This window comes from Pygocentrus nattereri, chromosome 2, assembly GCF_015220715.1.
Source record: "Pygocentrus nattereri isolate fPygNat1 chromosome 2, fPygNat1.pri, whole genome shotgun sequence".
Classification (NCBI taxonomy): domain Eukaryota; kingdom Metazoa; phylum Chordata; class Actinopteri; order Characiformes; family Serrasalmidae; genus Pygocentrus; species Pygocentrus nattereri.
This window is the reverse complement of record NC_051212.1, coordinates 53,029,337-53,050,038: the sequence shown is the minus strand read 5'-3', so window position 1 is coordinate 53,050,038 and position 20,702 is coordinate 53,029,337. Positions and strand designations below refer to the sequence as shown.

General features: G+C 43.2%; 2 protein-coding genes across 4 annotated transcripts in view; one reads left to right on the top strand and one right to left on the bottom strand.

Moving 5' to 3' along the window:
- The first annotated feature begins 3,771 nt into the window (after positions 1-3,771).
- cmpk (cytidylate kinase) lies at positions 3,772-14,627 on the top strand. The gene is made up of 6 exons (XM_017703417.2): positions 3,772-4,022; positions 7,195-7,341; positions 11,072-11,224; positions 11,446-11,522; positions 12,384-12,480; positions 13,546-14,627. The coding sequence occupies exons 1-6, from the start codon at positions 3,879-3,881 to the stop codon at positions 13,585-13,587; spliced, it is 660 nt and encodes a 219-aa protein (XP_017558906.1). The 5' UTR covers positions 3,772-3,878; the 3' UTR covers positions 13,588-14,627.
- Positions 14,628-15,864: 1,237 nt separating this feature from the next.
- The window catches only part of bcl6ab (BCL6A transcription repressor b), a 28,429-nt gene continuing 23,591 nt past the window's right edge, over positions 15,865-20,702 (bottom strand). For all 3 annotated transcript variants that reach the window (XM_017703415.2, XM_017703416.2, XM_017703414.2), the window contains exons 5-9: positions 19,773-19,879; positions 19,460-19,618; positions 19,063-19,193; positions 17,328-17,465; positions 15,865-16,429 (exon numbers count right to left, since the gene is read on the bottom strand). In XM_017703415.2, the coding sequence (XP_017558904.1) occupies positions 16,331-16,429; positions 17,328-17,465; positions 19,063-19,193; positions 19,460-19,618; positions 19,773-19,879 (634 nt within the window). In that variant the 3' untranslated portion in view covers positions 15,865-16,330. The remainder of the gene's footprint in view (positions 16,430-17,327; positions 17,466-19,062; positions 19,194-19,459; positions 19,619-19,772; positions 19,880-20,702) is intronic.

Sequence of the window (20,702 nt, the reverse complement as noted above, 5' to 3'; positions counted from 1 at the left end):
AAGTTTGGAGGTCTGTAGTGATTGACTCTGCAGAAAGTTGGTGACCTCTGCGCACTATGCCCCTCAGCATCCGCTGACTCCGCTCTGTCATTTTACGTGGCCGACCACTTCGTGGCTGAGTTGCTGTCGTTCCCAATCGCTTCCACTGTGTTATAATCCCACTGACAGTGGACTGTGGAATATTTAGTAGTGAGGAAATTTCACGACTGGACTTGCTGCACAGGTGGCGTCCGATCACGGCACCACGCTGGAATTCACTGAGCTCCTGAGAGCGACCCATTCTTTCACTAATGTCTGTAGAAGCAGTCTGCAGGCCTAGGGGCTCGGCTTTATACACCTGTGGCCATGGAAGTGACTGGAACACCTGGATTCAGTTAATTGGATGGATATATATATATAAGGCCACAGCCTTAAAACTTAAAGGGGAATTTTATTTTAAAAAGTGGTTTGTTGTTGAGAAACTTGCCAACTCAGATTTCTTTAGAACAGAGCGTTTCACACCAAACCACTGTGAATGACTTTGTTTACATGTTAACCACTTAATTATACAGAAACATCGAAAAAACAATGAATTTCCCCTTTAAGGCTTGAATAATTATGCAGTGATTTTGGGCAGTTTGGTGGCATTGCCCTTTAACTGGATAACAAGGTTTGGTAGTGTATGATCATTTGGCCGAATGCTTCGTCGCAGGATTCCACAACTGTTCCAGTTATTACATCACTGGCTTTTCTATTTTTAAAATAAAAATTAGAAAATTAAAACAACAACAACAATAACAACAACTCAACTCAGCTCAGTGGTGGACAGTAACTGAGTAACTGAGTAACTGAGTAAATGTAATTAGTTTCTGTACTTTAGTATTTTTGGTGTATTTGTACTGAAGTTTCTCCGTTCTGGGCGACTTTTTCCTTTCACTCCACTACATTTCAGAGTCTAATATCCGACTTTTTCCTCCTACATTTTGAGAAATCTGTCGTTCCTTTTGGTTTCTGTGTGTATAAAAACGTAACATGTCAAAACGAAAGAAGCGCAAAGCCAGAGCACCAATCAGGGCCCAGCGGTCACTTTGTTTAGAGCTGGTTTTGACCTGTTGGTCATACCGACCCAGTGCAGCACGCGGTTCAACGTCAGCGCAGCAGCGTAAAACTTTGGGAGAGTCTGTTCAACATAAATGATGAACTAACCTAACTTTGTGTAAATAGAGCTCAATATAGAAATATGTCCACATATGCAGTCGAGACTGACGCGGCTTTTTTCTGAATTTCTACAAACACCATTTCATTTTATAGTAAATGAGTTTGGGCTGGTTTATGTTTATGAACAGACGCCTACAGATCAACATAGTAAAGGAGCTCATCTGTGATCCTGAGTTTAAAGCCAGTTTTTATTCAACTTAAACTTGGAACTAAGTTGTAAATAAATCTGAAACTGAAACTTTGCTTGTGTGTAAAAAGTGATTTCAGAGCCACTCGGTTCTCCCTGATGGAAACTGTTTACCTTCAGTGTTTTGTGCTTCTGATCATTTTAATAGACGTCAGCGTCACTAATTAATGACGTTCTATTAAAAGACTGGTTTACCAAGAGAGACGCTGGAGGACTTTCACCTGAAATGAGTTCATGAAGCCAGTCTGGTTATAAAAATGATAACAGGACATCAGAGCCAGAATTCCTCTTTTAGTACTTTTACTTTATACTTAAGTACATTTGAAGGGAAATACTTTAGTACTTTTACTCAAGTGGAGGTCTAAAGGGAGGAGCTTCTACTTTTACTGGAGGAATATTTTACCTTGGGGGTCTCTACTTTTACTGGAGTGATATTTTACCTTGGGGGTCTCTACTTTTACTGGAGTAATATTTTACCTTGGGGGTCTCTACTTTTACTGGAGTAATACTTTACCTTGGGGTCTCTACTTTTACTGGAGTAATATTTTACCTTGGGGGTCTCTACTTTTACTGGAGTAAGACTTTACCTTGGGGGTCTCTACTTTTACTGGAGTAATATTTTACCTTGGGGGTCTCTACTTTTACTGGAGTAATACTTTACCTTGGGGGTCTCTACTTTTACTGGAGTAATATTTTACCTTGGGGGTCTCTACTTTTACTGGAGTAATACTTTACCTTGGGGGTCTCTACTTTTACTGGAGTAATATTTTACCTTGGGGGTCTCTACTTTTACTGGATTAATACTTTACCTTGGGGGTCTCTACTTTTACTGGAGTAATATTTTACCTAGGGGGTCTCTACTTTAACTCAGGTACATGGTTTGTGTACTTCGTCCACCACTGACTCAGCTGAAGGACTCAGAATCACATTAGTGGGCGCGGTTTAATTTGAATAAACCACGCCCCCGTCAACTCATTGGGCCCACACGCGAACAGGCGACCCACTGTTTTTCTACAGTTGCTACGGTGATGCGAACAACTCCTCAACTGTCCAATCGGCGGGCTGCTCCTGAGTAAGAGCTACTAGCCAATCGCAGTGCAGGACTGGCGACACTCCTAGCCAATCGTAGTGCACAACTCTGAGCTTTAATTTGCATACTCTGCCTCTCGATTTTGTCCGCCGTTGCCGGGACAACACGGCAATTGGCGTACTGTTTGGCCGTGTCCGAATATGTGAATGAAACGTTCTTTCCCATCTGCTTTACTTGCTTCCGCCCGATCTGTAACCCAAGGCTTCAGCAGAGAGGGCCAACGTGGTTTAACAATAAAGCTACAAGATCGAAGCAAGACGACCAAATAGGAAAGGAGGGTTCATTACACTATTGGAACACAGCCTTTGTGAGCTGGAACGACTAGCCAATCAGAGCGAGGAGGGCGGGGCTTGTGGGAATAAATACACATTTTGTACACGATGCTGCTGAAAATCGCCTTCGTGTCAGGAAAATAGGATCGGATGTCTTTGAATTTAAAGGGGAAATTCACCAATTTTTAAAAAAATTATATATATATTTTTACTAACTGCTTAAAATGTAAACAGAGCCATTCAGAGTGGTTTGATGTGGAAAGGTTCAGATTTCTTTCCACGACACAATATACACATATATATATATATATATATATATACATATACATATACGTATGTATGTATGTATATAGCAATATACATGTGACGTTGATGACGGTAAAATAGTGGAAATATGCGTTTTGGTGGAAGCCTGTGGCCGTGCATGTACCCCTCCGCCATGGATGAACGCAAACGAACAGATTCAAATACATTTTAAGCCCAAACTGTCGCGAAACAGCGTCTCAGACATCAGGCAGCGCCTTCATAAAACCTGTGAACGTAGAGGCGGGTGTCTGGCTCCTGTCACCGCCGCTGTGAACAATTCTGACCACTTTGGACGGTTTTACACAGTGACCACTGAATTATACAGAGATTTCAGTTTTCATCCAGTGGTCATTATTACCTCCCTCTACAGTCATTACTGCCCTGCGACTTTCATCTCAGGTGATAGATCTGATTTCAGACTGCTGTGTTTTTCTATCTGCCTGTGGATCTTTACATTTATTCCTTCTGTTATACTGTCTACACCCTCATTACTGTTACTGTGCTGCGTTCTATCTATCTATCTGTTTATCTATCTATCTATCTATCTATCTATCTATCTATCTATCTAGCTAGCTATGTAAATTTTGATAATTCGGTGGAGTTCCCCTTTAACATTCGCAAAAAGGACGTTAGCAGGAGGCGGCGTGTGAGACTCGGGGGCGGGGCTTATGCCCGTTCTGCTCTCTGATTGGCTGCAGGCTTGTGCAGCGGAAGGGGAATCGGCTAGGCGGCACTTCCTCGCCACGCAGCTCCGTCCCGGTAGTCCGGTGTTCTCGGTCAGTCAGTCGGTCGGTCGCTCGGTCGGTCGGGCTCCCCGCGCCGGTGTATGATCGTCGGCCTGCTCCGCAGCTCGCGTGAGAAAGTCTCGAGCGCCGTCCGTGGGATCGCGCTCGCCATGAAGCCGCAGGTGGTGTTCGTGCTGGGCGGCCCGGGCGCGGGCAAAGGCACCCAGTGCGCGCGGATAGTGCAGGTAACCAGGGCGATTCTCTGACCTACCGCCCTCAGAATCACCGCACTGACCGGTAGTGTGGCTCAGTGAGTCAGCGGGGCTGACCTGAGAGACGAGCCTTCCTCAGTCTCCAGCGTCTCTTTCGAACTTCCCCGTTCCACCTTAAATGGTGCAGCACTTCCATTCTGGCGCCTAACCATTTAAGGTGGAACGGGAAAATTCACGCAGGAAGCCGTACTTCCGGACAGCCTCCTGCCAAACATCCCTTTTATCATTTTTAACTCGTTCATTCCTGGAGTTCATCATCCAGCCTTAAAGGGCGGTTCGCTATGCAAATGTACTTTATGCTAATTAGACCCTGATACTGTCCAGTCCAGTTTAATGAAGGCTCCTGTTTATTTTCTGACTGAATTTCTTTCTATGGCTCTACTTTTTTAGCTCATTCTCTATAATAAGCTCGTGTCTGTGCGCTCTTAAGGGTTCTCCAGTGAATAGAATGGTTCTGCTTAGAACCGTCAGTTCAGTATAGAACCTTTTTGAAAATATTTCTGTGTAGTACCAATAAGAGTTCCTCTGTTATCATATCGAGCTTGTAAACCGTATAAGAACGCTTTTTGGTGCTGTATAGAACCATTTTCAACAGAAGGTTCCCTATAGAACTGTATACGGCACATTCAGCATCATCTGAAGACGCTCAGCCACTCAGATGGAGTGTTTATGGGGTTCTTCTGGCGCTGTGTGTCGTAACTGAAGAACTCTTGACGAACTATCTTTTCTGAGAGTTTGTAGAACCGGTTTCAAAGGATCTTATTTAGAACCAGATACAGCACGTTCTCAATGAGTCTGAAGAACCATTTCACCATGCAAAGAGCTGTGTATGTGTGCAAATGGTTCTACGTAGAACTCGTGGTTCTAAATAGAACCACGGTCTTTACTAAAGAACCTCTGAAGAACCGTCCTTTTGAAGAGTTCTACATAGAACTATATCCAGCACGTGTTCCGTTAATCTGAAGAACCGTATAGGCATGGAAATGGTTCTGTATAGAACTCATGGTTCTTTAAATTAGGAGTTTGATGTAGCGTGTGAACGGGGTTAAAGTGTCCATACGGCCCATATATGGAAACAAAGCCGAAGCAGCCCGTGTAGAAGTCGCTGTTTTTGTGATGTCAAAAGAAAACAGCTCATTTACATAACTCCACCTATTTAGCCTACAGCAGCTGCTGAAGATATAAGGGGTGTTGCATCCAATCAAAACAGAGCTCATATACATATATCCATTTTAAAGAGCACATATCCTACGTTTTGCTTGGTTTTTATTTTTCCAGCCCTTTTTGTCCTTTAGGGTTAAACAGGCCGTTTTTTATTATTGTGCCTTTAAGGCTGTTTTATGTAAATGAGCTCTGTTCTGATTGGCTATGCTGTGTTGTGATCTAGGCTGCAGCGCTCCTTATAACTTCAGTGTGAGTGGGTGGAGCCTGCTGAATAGGCTGTTGTGTGCAAATGTGTTGGTTTTTATGACATCACAGAAACAATGAATGTAAAATGCAGCTTATTTTCCATATGTGGCCTGTATGGAGTGAATGATGTGTTTTGAAACTTTAACAACGTTTACATACTACGTCAGGCTTTTGTTTAGTAAAAAATACAAATAAAAAGGAAAGTTCAGTTTTCAGTGATATGAGCCCTTTAAAGGAACAGTAACACAAACAGCCTGTTTAATTCTAAGGAGTAGAGAAATGTTTTATATAAAATTCTGGCTTTTGTTGGTGCACAGAAGTGTCACAAGTGGACCTCAGGGGGAAAATAACAGAGCCAAAGTGTGGGATATGGGCCCTTTAAACCGGCCAGATGACCTGGCAGGCCTGTGTGTGCAGTGGTGCACAGCTGTGGTCAGCTGGGCCTGCCTGCGTATATAAAGCGCTATTCATACATCCTGGTGATGCCTGTTTAAACAACCCCACCCTCCCTGTATCCGCATTCCCCTTTAGCCTCCTGTGCCTGGAGTTCAGCTTACTCATCGTTCAGCAACAGCGTGACGTGTGGACGTGGGTGAAAAGTCCACTTGGATCATAACAATAACACGGCGTACGTCTGTCTGGCGGCAGGCCGCTTTGCCTTATTTCCCGAGATCGTCTCGCTCCTGCTGAATGGTCTGAAAGGGGAATCCCACTGATTTTTCCAAATTTCAGAATTTCCAAAAATTTGATGTGAAACGGTTCAGACATCTTAACAGTGGTGGTGATGGGAACCAGGCGTCGCCATGACTACAACACAAATATAGACACATTATTTACCATCCAGAACCACCAGGGAACATATACAGCCCAAGAAGTCTTAAAGCAGTGTCTCAGTCATCAGGCAGTGAATTCATAACCATCGCATGTAGGAGCTTTCTGTGAGGGAGCTTTTAAAGGTGGACGTCTGGTTCCTATCACCACCACTGTGAAGTGTTGTTGTGGTGCTGCCAAGCAGTGGCACAGTGTGTCAGATGTGGAATGAAATACCACTCCGACCCACTCGGTGGGTTAGAAAGCAGGTTTGGTGCCCCCCGAACTAGAACCACAACAACCAGATCCACTCCTAGATCTCTGCTCTCTCTTATGTAAGTTGCTGTCTGTCTTCAACAGTAGCTTACACACCCAGAAGAGCCGGTTTAACCCGTCACTGCTGGACGTTGAAGGTGTGGAGAGCCCTTTATTAAAGGGGAATACTACCAAATTTTCCAAATTGCTGCATAATTAAATAGTGAAGGTGTAAAGCCATTCAGAGCGGCTTGATGTGAAGTGCTTCATCTTAAGAGTGTCAGAGCTGTTCACAGTGGTGGTGATAGGAACCAGACGTCCACCTCTAAAAGCTCCCTCACAGAAAGTCGGTCCACCTTGTAGATGTAAAGACAGCTCGTCTGCTGCTGCACAGTTTGTGTTGGTCATCCTCTAGTCCTTCATTAGTGGTCACAGGACGCTGCCCACTGGACGCTGTTGGCTGGATGTTTATGGTTCTCAGTCCAGCAGCGACACTGAGGTGGTTTAAAGACTCCAGCAGCACTGCTGTGTCTATTGGTGTGTTATGACATACTTCAGCATTGACCACTATTACCTGTAATAGTGCAGATGACCTATGCACCGTCTTGTATTTCTGAGTGCCGTAGCGTGTCCAGCAGTGTCCGGTTCTAACGCCCCCTTCCTGTGTCAGAATTACAGCTTCACCCACCTGTCCGCCGGGGACCTGCTGAGAGAGGAGCGCAACCGCAAGGGCTCCGAGTTCGGCCAGCTCATCGACAGCTTCATCAAAGAGGGCAAGATCGTTCCCGTGGAGATCACCATCAAACTGCTCAGGAAGGTACGAGTACCAGGGAATGATTCAGTGCCTCAATTTGATGTGATTTGATTGTTGTTGTTTCTTTGTTTCTCATTATTTTTAATTGTTTTCGTTCAGTTCAGAATTTCTAGCTCGGGCTGCTTCGTGGTTTTCCTGCCTTTAAAGGTGCACATACAAACATTTGTATAGATGTGCTGTTAAAGGGGAAGTCAGTTGATTTTTCAAACTTTCCGCACATTTAATGTTTAAGATGTAAATAAAGTCATACAGAGCGGTTCGGTGTGGGACGCTCCGTTCTAGAGAAACTCACCGAGTCAGAACTGTTCACAGTGGTGGTGATAGGAACCAGACGTCCACCTCTAAAAGCTCCCTCACGGAAAGATATTACACAAAACAACTTATTCTTTCAGATTCATCACTATTTTACCATCATCAACATGTCATATAAAGCTCAGAAGACTCGTGTAGGTTCTCTGGAGGTTCTGGATGGTAAATGTCTATATCTGTGTTGTAGTCATGGTGACGTCTGGTTCCCATCACCACCACTGTAAAGACGTCTGAACCATTTCACACCAAACCCACTCTGAATCTCTCGGTTTACATGTTAAGGACTGAATTATCCAGACATATTGAGCTTGTGCATATCCTGTCTATGGAAACTGAATTTGTTCAGAAGGGGCATTGTGGGAAATGTAGTGTCTAATGAATTTACACAATTTTAAGGTCTGCATTATTTAGTTTAGCTCAAGGGTTAAAGAGGACACTCCAAAGCTTGAGTATTGACTTCTCTGTGATTATATTGGGACACAGCAACATTTTACAGGGGCATAAATAGGGTCCAGCGAGGCCTCCACATTAACTCATTAACTGACGACCCCTGAATAGGCAGTTCTTTAGCCCTTTAATTCTCTTAAAGGGGAATTCCACCCTTTTTTAATTCTATTTATTTATTTATTTTTAATAGAAAATCTGCCTAATTTAGTCATTGAGCTGTAAACAAAGTCATTCAGAGTGGTTTGATGTGAAATGCTTGTAGAGAAACACAGACTCTGATTTCTTCACAGAGGTGGTGATAGGAACCAGGGGTCACCATGACTACAACACAGATATAGGCAGTTTATTTACCATCCAGAACCACCGGAGAACCTAAACGAGTCTTCTGAGTTTATATATCTCTGTGTTTATATTGTTAGTGTGTTGCTAGTGTATATATAAAACACACACACAAACTTGAGTGACATCCCATTCTTAATCTATAGGGTTTAATATGATGTCGGCTCTCCCTTTGCAGCTATAACAGCTTCAGCTCTTCTGGGAAGGCTTTCCACAAGGGTTAGGAGTGTTTATGGGAATTTTTGACCGTTCTTCCAGAAGCGCATTTGTGAGGTCAAACACTGATGTTGGACGAGAAGGCCTGGCTCACAGTCTCCACTCTAATTCATCCCAAAGGTGTTTTGTCAGGTTGAGGTCAGGACTCTGTGCAGGCCGGTCAAGTTCTTCCACACCAAACTCGCTCATCCACGTCTTTATGGACCTGCTTTGTGCACTGGTGTGCAGTCATGTTGGAACAGGAAGGGGCCGTCCCCAAACTGTTCCCTCAAAGTTGGGAGCGTGAAATTGTCCAAGATCTCTTGGTGCTGAAGCTTTAAGAGTTCCTTTCACTGGAACTAAGGGGCCGAGCCTGAAAAACCTGAAAAACAGCCCCACACCATGATCCCCCCTCCACCAAACTTTACACTCGGCACAATGCAGTCAGACAAGTACCGTCTCCTGGCAACCGCCAAACCCAGACTCGCCCATCGGATTTCCAGACGGAGAAGCGTGATTGGTCACTCCAGAGAACACGTCTCCACTGCTCTAGAGTCCAGTGGCGGCGCTTTACACCACTGCATTCCACACTTTGCATTGCGCTTGGTGATGTAAGGCTTGGATGCAGCTGCTCGGCCATGGAAACCCATTCCATGAAGCTCTCTACGCTGTTCTTGGGCTGATCTGAAGGCCACATGAAGTTTGGAGGTCTGTAGTGATTGACTCTGCAGAAAGTCGGTGACCTCTGTGCACTATGCCCCTCAGCATCCGCTGACCGCTCTGTCATTTTACGTGGCCGACCACTTCGTGGCTGAGCTGCTGTCGTTCCCAATCGCTTCCACTGTGTTATAATCCCACTGACTGTGGACTGTGGAATATTTAGTAGTGAGGAAATTTCACGACTGGACTTGCTGCACAGGTGGCGTCCGATCACGGCACCATGCTGGAACTCACTGAGCTCCTGAGAGCGACCCATTCTTTCACTAATGTCTGTAGAAGCAGTCTGCAGGCCTAGGGGCTCGGCTTTATACACCTGTGGCCATGGAAGGTTCGATCCCCACAGCTGACGGTATGTGACTGAGGTGTCCTTGAGCAAGACGCCTAACCCCCAACTGCTCCCCGGACGCTGCGGATTGGGCTGCCTACCACTCTGGGTAAGCGTGCTCACTGCCCCCTAGTGTGCGTGCTCACTAGTGTGTATGTGGTGTTTCACTGCACGGATGGGTCACTTAATCTTAATCTAATAAATCTGGAAAAATAATGGAGACTATTTTGCCTCACAATCCTGCCCCTCCATGGTAAATAATGTTTTCCTAACTATTTCACATAATAGCTTTCTATGAGGGAGGTGGGTGTCTGGGGAGGTTTCTCTAGATCTGAGCATTTCTCAACCACAATAACGATCATTTGTTAACATCTTATGCATTTTGTTCTGAAAAAATCAGTGGACCTCCCTTTTAATATTTCTCGGTGTGTTGGACGGCGGAGCTGTAAGTGTCCCTCAGTGTCTTATCAGTTTTGCTGCCACCAGAGTCAAAAACAGTAAGACGCCATCAGCGTCCAAGGCCTGTTCAAGGACATCGTGCAGCAGATGAATCCTGTACCGTCTACAACGCACTGCATTCTGGATGGTCTAAAAGCCGACGCACCTTTTCATGGACGGAGAGTTTCACGGTTGGCTGATAAAACCGTTTCGTCCCGCTCTCAGTGTTTTCGTTCCGTCCCTCGTCCTTCTACTGTAAATTTTATTACTCAGCTGTACCTTTAATCCTTGCCAGACGACGTCTAGCGGAGTATTAGTCTTATCAAGGTGTTACGATGCTCGTCTCTGAGATGCTGTTGGACGTTATTGACGTCTGGATCAGGTTGTTTACTGGCTGTGGTCTGTAGGCATTTGCAGTTCACATACAGTTCCGGTCAGAACTCTGGACACGTGTGCCTGTGTGTGTTGGGGGGTCATTTTAAATCTCTTCTACATTTTAGAGCGAATCAAAATTAAAATAGAAGTCAATAGTCACCCAAATCTTTTCTGTAAATATTAAGATTAAGAGATCCTTATTAGTCCCACAACGGGGAAATTCCACCTCCGCATTTAACCCGTCCGCGAAGTGAAACACCACATACACACTAGGGGGCAGTAGCCAGTAGCCTGGAGCGGTGGGCAGCCCAATCCACAGCGCCCGGGGAGCAGTTGGGGGTTAGGCGTCTTGCTCAAGGACACCTCAGTCATGTGCCGTCAGCTCTAGGGATCAAACCGGCGACCTTCCGGTCACAAAGCTGGTTACCTAAACCTCCAGCCCATGGCTGCCCCATATTTGCTCCCTGAGCAAATTTTATTTATTTATTTATTTATTTATTTATTTATTTATTTGACACTTCTGTGTTCTCCTGGTTGTTTTTCCTGGCCTGTTAGCTGTTTTTCTTATCGTTTTCTGTCCTCTAGGCCATGGAGGAGACCATGAAGGCCGATGAGAAGAAATTCCGCTTCCTTATCGACGGCTTCCCTCGAAACCAGGACAACCTGCAAGGCTGGACGACGGTCATGGACGGCAAAGCAGACGTCAAATTTGTCCTGTTCTTCGACTGCAGTAACGAAGTGAGACACGTTCCGGACTTTTTTTGTATTCGCCTGTTTATTTACTTCTTATTTGTTTATGACTTAAACATGTAATTAGAGTCCAGAGTTTATTTTCTTTAAATGCTAAAATACATTTATTAATATTAATGACCTGTGAGGTCACAGAGGGCTGCTTGTTTGCTGGTGTTTCGGGGTTTCGGGTCTGTGTTACAGCTGCGTTGTTGTTATTTTTGATCCAGGTTTGCATCGACAGGTGTTTGGAGCGAGGGAAAAGCAGCGGCCGCACAGACGACAACAGAGAGAGTCTGGAGAAAAGGTCCGTCCCATGCAGATGTTTGCTCCGTTTAAAGGAATAAAGTACCTAAAATTCAAAAGTAGTTTTCCCCGTCACCCCCAGTTGCAGCAGATCAGCCAAGCCAAGTTCGGTGTCTGAAGTTTGCTTGTTTAGATTTTTGCTGGAGACACAAACTGCGTGCTGGTGGTACATCTGGAGAAACATTCAGGCTTCAGCTTCACTGATGCAGTTTGAGGCAAGTGTGTAATGATTTAGGCATGCAGTTGGTGCAATGCTGCTTGCTTAAAGGGCTGGACTGATATATCGATACAGCGATAATATCATTTAAAATCTTTATTTCGTAATCACACCAGCGAGATTCAAACTCACAGTCTCTTAATTAAGGCAGAACCTTAGACAGATGCATCGAAACTAACATTTAGCATGAAAATAACACAAAAAAAGTGTTTTTAATCAAGAGAACTAATGAAAAACCAAAAGCTCAACACACTCCAGGGCTACAGTGGATTAGGGCTATGAGCATCTGCTTTTTATTGGAGTTTAAGAATTGTGATCATCCAGAACAGTCAGTGAAGCACTGTTAGACTAAAACAACTGGCATATAAAATCTAAATCTAAAGATAAAATGAATTTTTCTTTTTTCAGTCCCCCTAAAGTATCAATACTGTCTTAGTATCATTACCTGCGTTAACCTCATAACTCCAGCCGAGAACTGAAGAAGCAGACGTAAGACACTGAGTTTGCCTTGGCTGATTAAATACCTTTGGTCATTTTTTGGGGGGTTGTTCTTTTTTCTTGGATAAAGTTTTAGATTTTTAGGTCAAAACTGGATGCAAATTTTGGGACTTGGCGCTGGCTGAACCACGTTTGTTTCATTCGCAGGATCCAGACGTACCTGCAGTCCACTCGGCCCATCATAGAGCAGTACGAGAAGCAGGGTAAAGTCCGCACCATTGACGCCTCGCGCTGCGTAGACGAGGTGAGCTCACCGCACGAAACCGAGCCACAGTGACGACTTCAAAACTGAAATAACTGCCCTCTGCTAAATAGAGCTATATAGACGCCCATCAGCATCAGCAAGGACACGCATGGTAGTAATTACTTTTAATGAGGCGCACAGAATAATTAGGATGATTTAACTGTGATTTAACACCTTCCAGCTACATACAGCACGGTGGGAAAGTCTGAGGCACCCAAGACACGTTTTCAAATCTATTTGTGTAGTTTGTGTTTATTTGCTGGTTTGACCAATCAGAGCTTCATGACGTCATTGATGATATTAACGAGTCTCTGTGGCGGCTGTGAAGGCGTCCAGGAAAAATATGGACCCGAGAAATTCTTGTTACCTTTGATTGTTTTTCTGTTTATTTGAATTATGAATACGACTTTATTCTCATGGATACGGTGATAAACTCACTGCTGAGGTCAACTGGTTAAAACTTTGCTCAGACGCCTAAAACTTTCTCACAGTGCTGTATTTTATTATGGTGGAGTGAAAATGAAATCTTGGAACTGAATTCTTAACAAATTTCCTGTTCCTCCTTGAAGTCGTACACAAAGCTGGCAAATATCTGACTTCAGCTTCACATCACTGAACAGAACGTGTGTTTTATGATCTCCACATATCACTATACGCTCACAATTTACTGCTGAAGGCCAAAAATCTGCGCCGCTCTTTGTGTTACTTTCTAAAAGTGATGTTTCCAGATCAGATCACTGAAGAGACGCCGTCTGTTTATAGTTTAGAGCCCAGATTTGGGGAAAAACGGGTCGACTTTCAGTAGAAAAACAAAGTTAAGCTTCTTTTATTATAAGGGTTTAAAATGACGTCACCGTCTATTAGACTGGAGAGAAGAGCTACAGCCTCACACGACGCCCAGCTTCTGAATGGAGCTTATGGAGTATGAACGCTATGAAGAACATGACCAAGTGCGGTTTGGACCCACCGGTGGTCCCGAGAAGTTGAAGAGGCTACATACCCCAGGCGCCCTGGGCTGCCGTGCGTCCTCTCCCTCTAATTTCCTCTCTTCCGTCTCTTTTTCAGGTCTTTGCTGACGTGAAGAAAATCCTCGACAAAGAGGGCTAGAGCTCCTGAACTCTCCACTGCCATCAGCGCTAAATGTTCTTTTTATCGATGTCAGCAACACTATGCTTCGTTTATTTACGTTTATCTTTTTACTCATTTAAATGTATTTTTTTCTCGTTTGTGTGAATGCGCGTGTGTGTGTTTGAGTGGCGTATGGGTGTGTGTGCGAGTGAGAAAGCAGGACATTGTCACTCCGCATCCATTCTTTGCGTAATGATATGCTGGAGAGGAACAATACCGGTGGGAATGGAGCAGTAGTCCTGTTAGAAGGCAGTTTTCTTTGGGAATGGTATACAGCAGCTGCTCGTTTAGTTTTTATAATCTTATGGTGATCAAACAGGGACATGTAGAACCAGGAATATGTCATTTGAAGGAGGGCATACCGTTATTATTATTATTATTGTTATTATTATTATTATTAACCATGTCAAATGGCCAGGGCAGCAATCTGAGGGGGCCAAGCACTGACTGTAGAAAGCTTCTGCACCCGAATGGTGACCATACAGTCTCCATGAACTGTTACATCGCTGCAGCTGTAGAAGTGTAGTCCACCGGTTGTGCGATTTCATATTTTCTTGCTTTGACACACCAGAATTGGTCCAAAAAGGACTTTTTCAATAGCAAAACACAAAATCGTGAATTTGGGCTGCACGGCTAGAGCTGGGAACACATTGGGAAACGCCGCAAGTTTGCAACCTGTTGTCATTTTTAACTTAAGTCGAGTAAAAACAGGCAACTGATATGATAGCCATATGTAGGACCTCTTGTTTTAATGGTATCTAAATGCCTCTGGTCCATGTTAAGTTCCAGCCATATCTCCACCCATACGGCAAGCTTTAAGATGAGTAGTATGGGGGCTTATGGGTTACCAGTGTGAACATCTGTGGGATCATCTATGAGTTCTCCTTGTAACGTTGGGTCAGAGATGCTGTGGTCGGTGTCCACACAGCAGTACAAAGCACTCTAATAGCTACATAATGGAATATCAGTGTCACCCACTCTGAAGAAATAAACGTCCATTTGAAAAAATACAATGAAAACAACGTCTCTTACTTTTGTGACTCGTTTTGTACTATTACGCAGGCCACTTTATCAGAAACACCTACCTTGTGTTTCCTCCTATTGGCCACTTTATCTGAAACACTCGCCGTGTACTTCCACTCACTGGCCGCTTTATTAGAAACACCTACCTTGTTTTCTCTTATTGGCCACTTTATTAGAAACACCCTCTTTGTACTTCCACTCACTGGTCACTTTATCAGAAACAACTACCATGAATTTTGTCATATAGGACACTATTAGAAACACCTGTAGCTCGTCTGTATAGGTTTACAGTTATAGGCTGTAGCTCATGACATCAGTAATAATGATGTAATAATTTGCCTGCCCTTTCCAGCCCATGGCACTTTAGCCCGGTCCATTCATGCTGATGTTATGATGAGTGTTTCAGCTTGGACTGCGTTTTGAATCAGCCTATCAGAACAGAGCTCATTTACATACATCAGTGTTAACGATACATTAACGACAGCCTGTTTAAGGCATAAAGAGAGGTTTCAAAAGAGTCATGTATAAATGACCGTGGTGGACAGTCACTGAGTAAATGTAATTGGTTTCTGTACTTGAGTACTTTTTGTCGTGTATCTGTACTGAAGTTTGAGAAATCTGTCGTTCCTTTTGTGCATTTTGAGTATTTTCACCTGAAATGAGTTCATGAAGCCAGTCTTGTTATAAAAATGATAACAGGACCAGATCAGAGCCAGAATTACTCTTTTAGTACTTTTACTTTATACTTAAGTACATTTGAAGGTAAATACTTTAGTACTTTTACTCAAGTGGAGGTCTAAAGGGAGGAGCTTCTACTTTTACTGAGTAATACTTTACCTTGGGTGTCTCTACTTTAACTCAGGTACATGGTTTGTTTACTTCGTCCACCTCCGAGTAAAAGAATTATGTTTTTGATAGACAAACATACAAACATCATAAATGGACTTCGGAGGAAAGACATAAAATGTGAGAAAAATATAGTATACGGGCTCTTTAAAGTGGAAAAACTACTATACACGTTTTACACACATACATTTTAGTGGCTGCACTCTTGTAGATTTGTAGTAATCCTGTTGCAGTACCACACCTTAGCCAGACGGTGGCAGCACAGTTCAACAAATTGAGTGAAACTTCCTCTGGTAATCATGTGGATCCAACTGCTAGTCAGCTCTGCCAGTGTAGTCAGTGAGGCAGTGGCAACAATTCGCAACGGCATTAATGAAGATGAGCAAATTCTGATATAAAATAGTTTATTCCAAGAAATTGACCCTCTTTTGTATCAAAATACTGTACAGTGTTACTGAAGGACCTATAAATAGAACTTAAGGTATATTAAGACCCCAACGTACCTTTCAGCATTTGCAAAAATAAACATTATCTGATTTCACATTCACAAAAATAATCATCTGCAATATATAAACATTACCTTCCCTATAATACAAACCGTTTCAGTGGTGCTTGAACTTTGAGGGCTAGTTAGAGCAACTACAGGAAAGCTATCAAATCTGTAACAATCTAACACTGAAAGTGTCCCAGTTAGTGCCCGATCTCCGCACGTCCACTGGAAGTACCTGGCGCTGGTCAGTCGTGGGTCAGCCCGGCACTTTGTACATGTACCTCTGCGTTACAGTATGCATTTTGGTTCAGCTGCTGCGTTTGTGTTCTTTCTGTCTCGCTCGTTTCAGCAGGTTACGGCTGGTCAGCGCTGGACCTTGCTGTTGGTCACTGCGCCGTGTTTCTGCCGCAGGTGCAGTCTCAGCTGGCTCTTGTGGCGGAAGCGCAGGTCACATTTTTCACACTGAGGGGAGAGAAATCGGAGGTCTGGTTAAAGTGAGGCATACGACGAATTGAAACTGAATTAAATTTATTTAAATGAAGCAAAAACTTTGATCTTCAGTGCGTTTTTGAGGTATTTCTGATTAACTGATGTTCTGTTCTACAGTACAGCGTCAGCAGCAAAGGACTTCACTGTGAACAGCTGCTATTTCAGTACACTACGTGCATCTTTTACTCGCTGGACAGTCGGGAGAAGAAGTCTAGCCGTTCAGTCGCAACAGCGCAAGGCAGCAGGACAGTTAGGATAGTTTGCCAGTGTCAGCGATTGTCAGTGCTTTTCCACAGTTTACAGGCTTTAACTTCTGTTCAATCTAGGACCACATATAAAACTGTGTCACGATTGTCCCCTCCCAGTCCTCCATGTGCTTTTGTTTTAGTCTTGTCCACGTGCTTCCTTGTTTTGTTTCTTCCCGGTCCGGCCCCCTTGTTTCCAGACCCTGCCCATGATTGTAACCACCTGTGTCTTGTTAACCCTGCTGTATTCAAGCCCTGTGTTTTCCCCTGTTAGGCCGCTGGTCTTTGTTTGGTCTTTATATTGTATAGTTCAGCGTCGTTCTTCCGGCCTCCGTTGTGTGTTTTTCCTGTGTTCATTTTCGTCACGTCTGTCCTTCGATCTCTCTCCGAGTGGGCGCGTTGACCCTGGACTGTCTAGACCCTGATTATGGATTTGCCCTTAATAAATCTCGCTTCTCTCAGCGTATGCGTCCGCCTCATCATCGCTCCCCGACGTTAGAAAGTGGCTCAGGTTGGATTTGAAAAATTCAGATTTGAGTGTCCACACAGCTCTGAAAACATCAGATCTGAGTCACGTGGATTTGTGCCACTTTAAACTGGTGGTTTAGGGCGAGTGAAGCACTTACGTGGTAGGGCTTCTCGCCCGTGTGTATGCGCAGGTGGCTCTTCAGCGTCTGCAGGTGGCGGAAGCGGGTGCCGCAGACGTCGCAGGAGTACGGCTTCTCTCCGGTGTGAATCAGCACGTGGGCCCTCAGGTGAGCCACCTGCACCCAGACAAAGAGTCAGATTTAGAGAGATACAGTATAACAACACAAGCCCAGTCTTGCCGCGCCCACCGGCTTTGTCTATGAGGGGGAGCGGAAGTGTTTAAAAGACAACATTTTTCCCCTCAGCATAAAAGCTGCTTTCACAGATGTGTGACGCAGATGTGTGACGCACTCACAGCGCTGGATCACATGCTTTCAACTTCTGCATGACGAGCTTCGGCCAAGACCGAGCGCAGCCGATAGGCGTGTCTGGTACGTCCCTCTAACGTGGACGTTAGACTAAAGGCTAGTTTTACCAGGGAGCGCTGCCCACTTTTGTGCCCACCCAGCGAGTGCTGCACATACAGCAAGTGGTACTACAGAGTAATAAATCTTATAATAACAATTTTAAAAAAAGCAACATAAACATTACCATCCTAGTTTACCTTCTGGGGTTTTTAGTGGTCATTTAATGCTGCTTGACCTGAAGGATTTGCTAAATTCCCATTAACTTCAGATGCAAGTGCCATCAAAGACCGGATTCCTCACTGTGGTTAATACTTATAGCAGCTCTTACCTGATAATTTCTACCTGAAAACTAGAAAACGCCTTCAACACGAGATTTTACCGCTATAACCAATATTTTATCTGTGTTTACTGTAAATTTTCACACGGACTGGATGCAAGTTATATTATCTTTATATTCACAGAACAGCCTGAGTTTATTTGTTTAGGTTTCAATAAAATGCACTAAATCATTTCTTACAGAATCACTATCAAACCAAATCATCATGAAAATGATTTCATGACGCGCCGAGTATTTTTCACAAGAACTGTAACTGAAGCTGTTGGTTGATGTTGTGTAGTGAGTAACACCTCTGCCTTCTACACTGCAGACTGGGTTCAATCCCCCACCAGGGCAGCCACCCTACACTATACCAATAAGAGTCCTTGGGCAAGACTCCTAACACCACCTTCACCCACCTGTGTAAAATGATCAAACTGTAAGTCGCTCTGGATAAGAGCGTCAGCCAAACGCCGTAAATGTAAATGAAGCAAACTGAATCAAAATGAGATTTCATGACTCACTGAATCTGACTGTGTTGAACAGGAAAGTGCATTATTGAAACTCAAAGATTCCGTATCAAAGCAAATCATGGTAAAAATGAGATTTCATGACACACTGAGTACTTTTCATAAGAATCATTACTGAGTCGAATCAAATCATTGTGAAAAAATGAGGTGTCACGATTCACTGCATCGTTTTCCTCCAGCGTCTCATTAAATAAATCATGGAAAAAAAAAACTACATTTTCTTGAGAAGAAAAAAGAATCAAAACTGAATCAAATTGTGGTGAATATTAAGACGCAAATGATCCACCTGGAAATACCAACCTTTATATTCACACCTGAATATAAACTCTGATTTAGTCTACTGGGTTTATTTGGGTTCCAACATTATTAGGAAACATTTCTCTTCCAGGTGAGGATGAAACACCATTACATGGCTGGTAAGTGCACCACAACATGATCTAGAAGGGTCCGCCAATGTGCCGATTGCTATTTTTAGAACGATCGTTTGAAGGATCAAGGTAAGGCTCTTGGTTGCACCTACCTGGACGAAGCAGGAGCCGCAGGTCTCGCATTTATATGGCTTTTCCCCCGAGTGGATGCGCAGGTGGGTCTTGAGGTTGGCTGGTCTGTTGAACTGAGCGCCGCACACGTTACAGCGGTACGGCTTCTCAACTGTGATACCATTAAACAGCGAGAGAGAACGTGCAGTTAGGCGCAAGACCTTTTGAAAGCTTTCACTGGCTTAAAAGCTCTTAATGCTCAGCACCTTTACACATTATAAGACCAAATCAGGCTTATTCACTCCTACTATTACCAGTTAAAGCATTTTATATACCGTTAATGCAATTGTATAGCTTTATATAGCTATATATGCTATATAAAGGAATTATTATTATTTATTATCATTATTAATACAGGTAGAAAAGCATTCTATTTACCTGGATGGGCAGATTTGTGGCTATTGAGGGTTCCTTTACAGGAGAACGTGGCTTGGCAGCGGTCACACCTGTACGGTTTGCCGTCCTCAAGGCGCTGATGGTTCTCAGAGTTCATCTCAACTCTGGAGTCGCATTCGCTGCAGACCAAACTGCTGCTCTCTGAAGGAAAACAGAGGTTTTGTTCAATCTGGAAAGTTGGCAAACCTCCTGAACTTCACCACATTAACAGTCGGAGCCTAATACTGATGTACAGGAGGAATAAGTGTGTGAAAATAAGGGGATTTAATATAGAAAATACATAGAAAACACCAACCGTGGCCTATTTCTGAGCCGCTCATGTTGCTCTCCTCTCTCAGAATGTGGGTGGAGGTTGACAAAGATGTGGGATCACATGCTCTTTGACTGAGTTCTTCCACAGATCTGTAAACAAGACAAATGACACTGTATTAGTGAACTGCTAACATTCAGAAAAGAACAGGGGTGTATATGACTATTCTTTTGTTAATAAAGTTTATTTAATAACATAGTATGTTTATTTTCTGGCTGAAGTTAAACTCTCAGGATGTTTTCACACAAAAATAAGTAACAAATTAGTTTAAATTAAATCTTAGGTTTTAATAATGCACTGAGTCATTTCCTAAAGAATCATTATCAAATCAAATCTTGGTGAAAATGGAGATTTCATGATGCACTGAGTAATTTTCTGAATAAGAACCGGAACTGAATCAAATTGAATCATTGTGGGAAAAAATGAGATTTCAGGATTCACTGAATTGTTGTCCTTATAAATCAGAACTGAATCAAATTGTGTTGAATATTAAGTTTCAATAATGCACCAAATCATTTCCTAAAGAATCATTATCAAATCAAATCATGGTGAAAATGAAATTTCATGATGTATTTTTTTTAAAAAATCATAACTGATTCAAATTGAATCAATAAAAATAAGACGTCATGATTCACTGCATCATTTTCCACAAGAATCAGAACTGAGCGCCTATTATGACTGTTTATATCAGGATATGTGTGGACTTTTTCTGAACGTGTCATTAAATAAAACATTAAACAAAACAAAAAAAAAAAAACACATTTTGCAAGGACAAAAAGAATCAGAACTGAATCAAATTGTGGTGAACATTAGGCTTCAATAATGCACTAAACATTTCCTAAAGAATAATAATCTATCCAAACTGTGGTAAAATGGAGACTTCATGATTGACTTAATCGTTTCCTAAAGAATCAA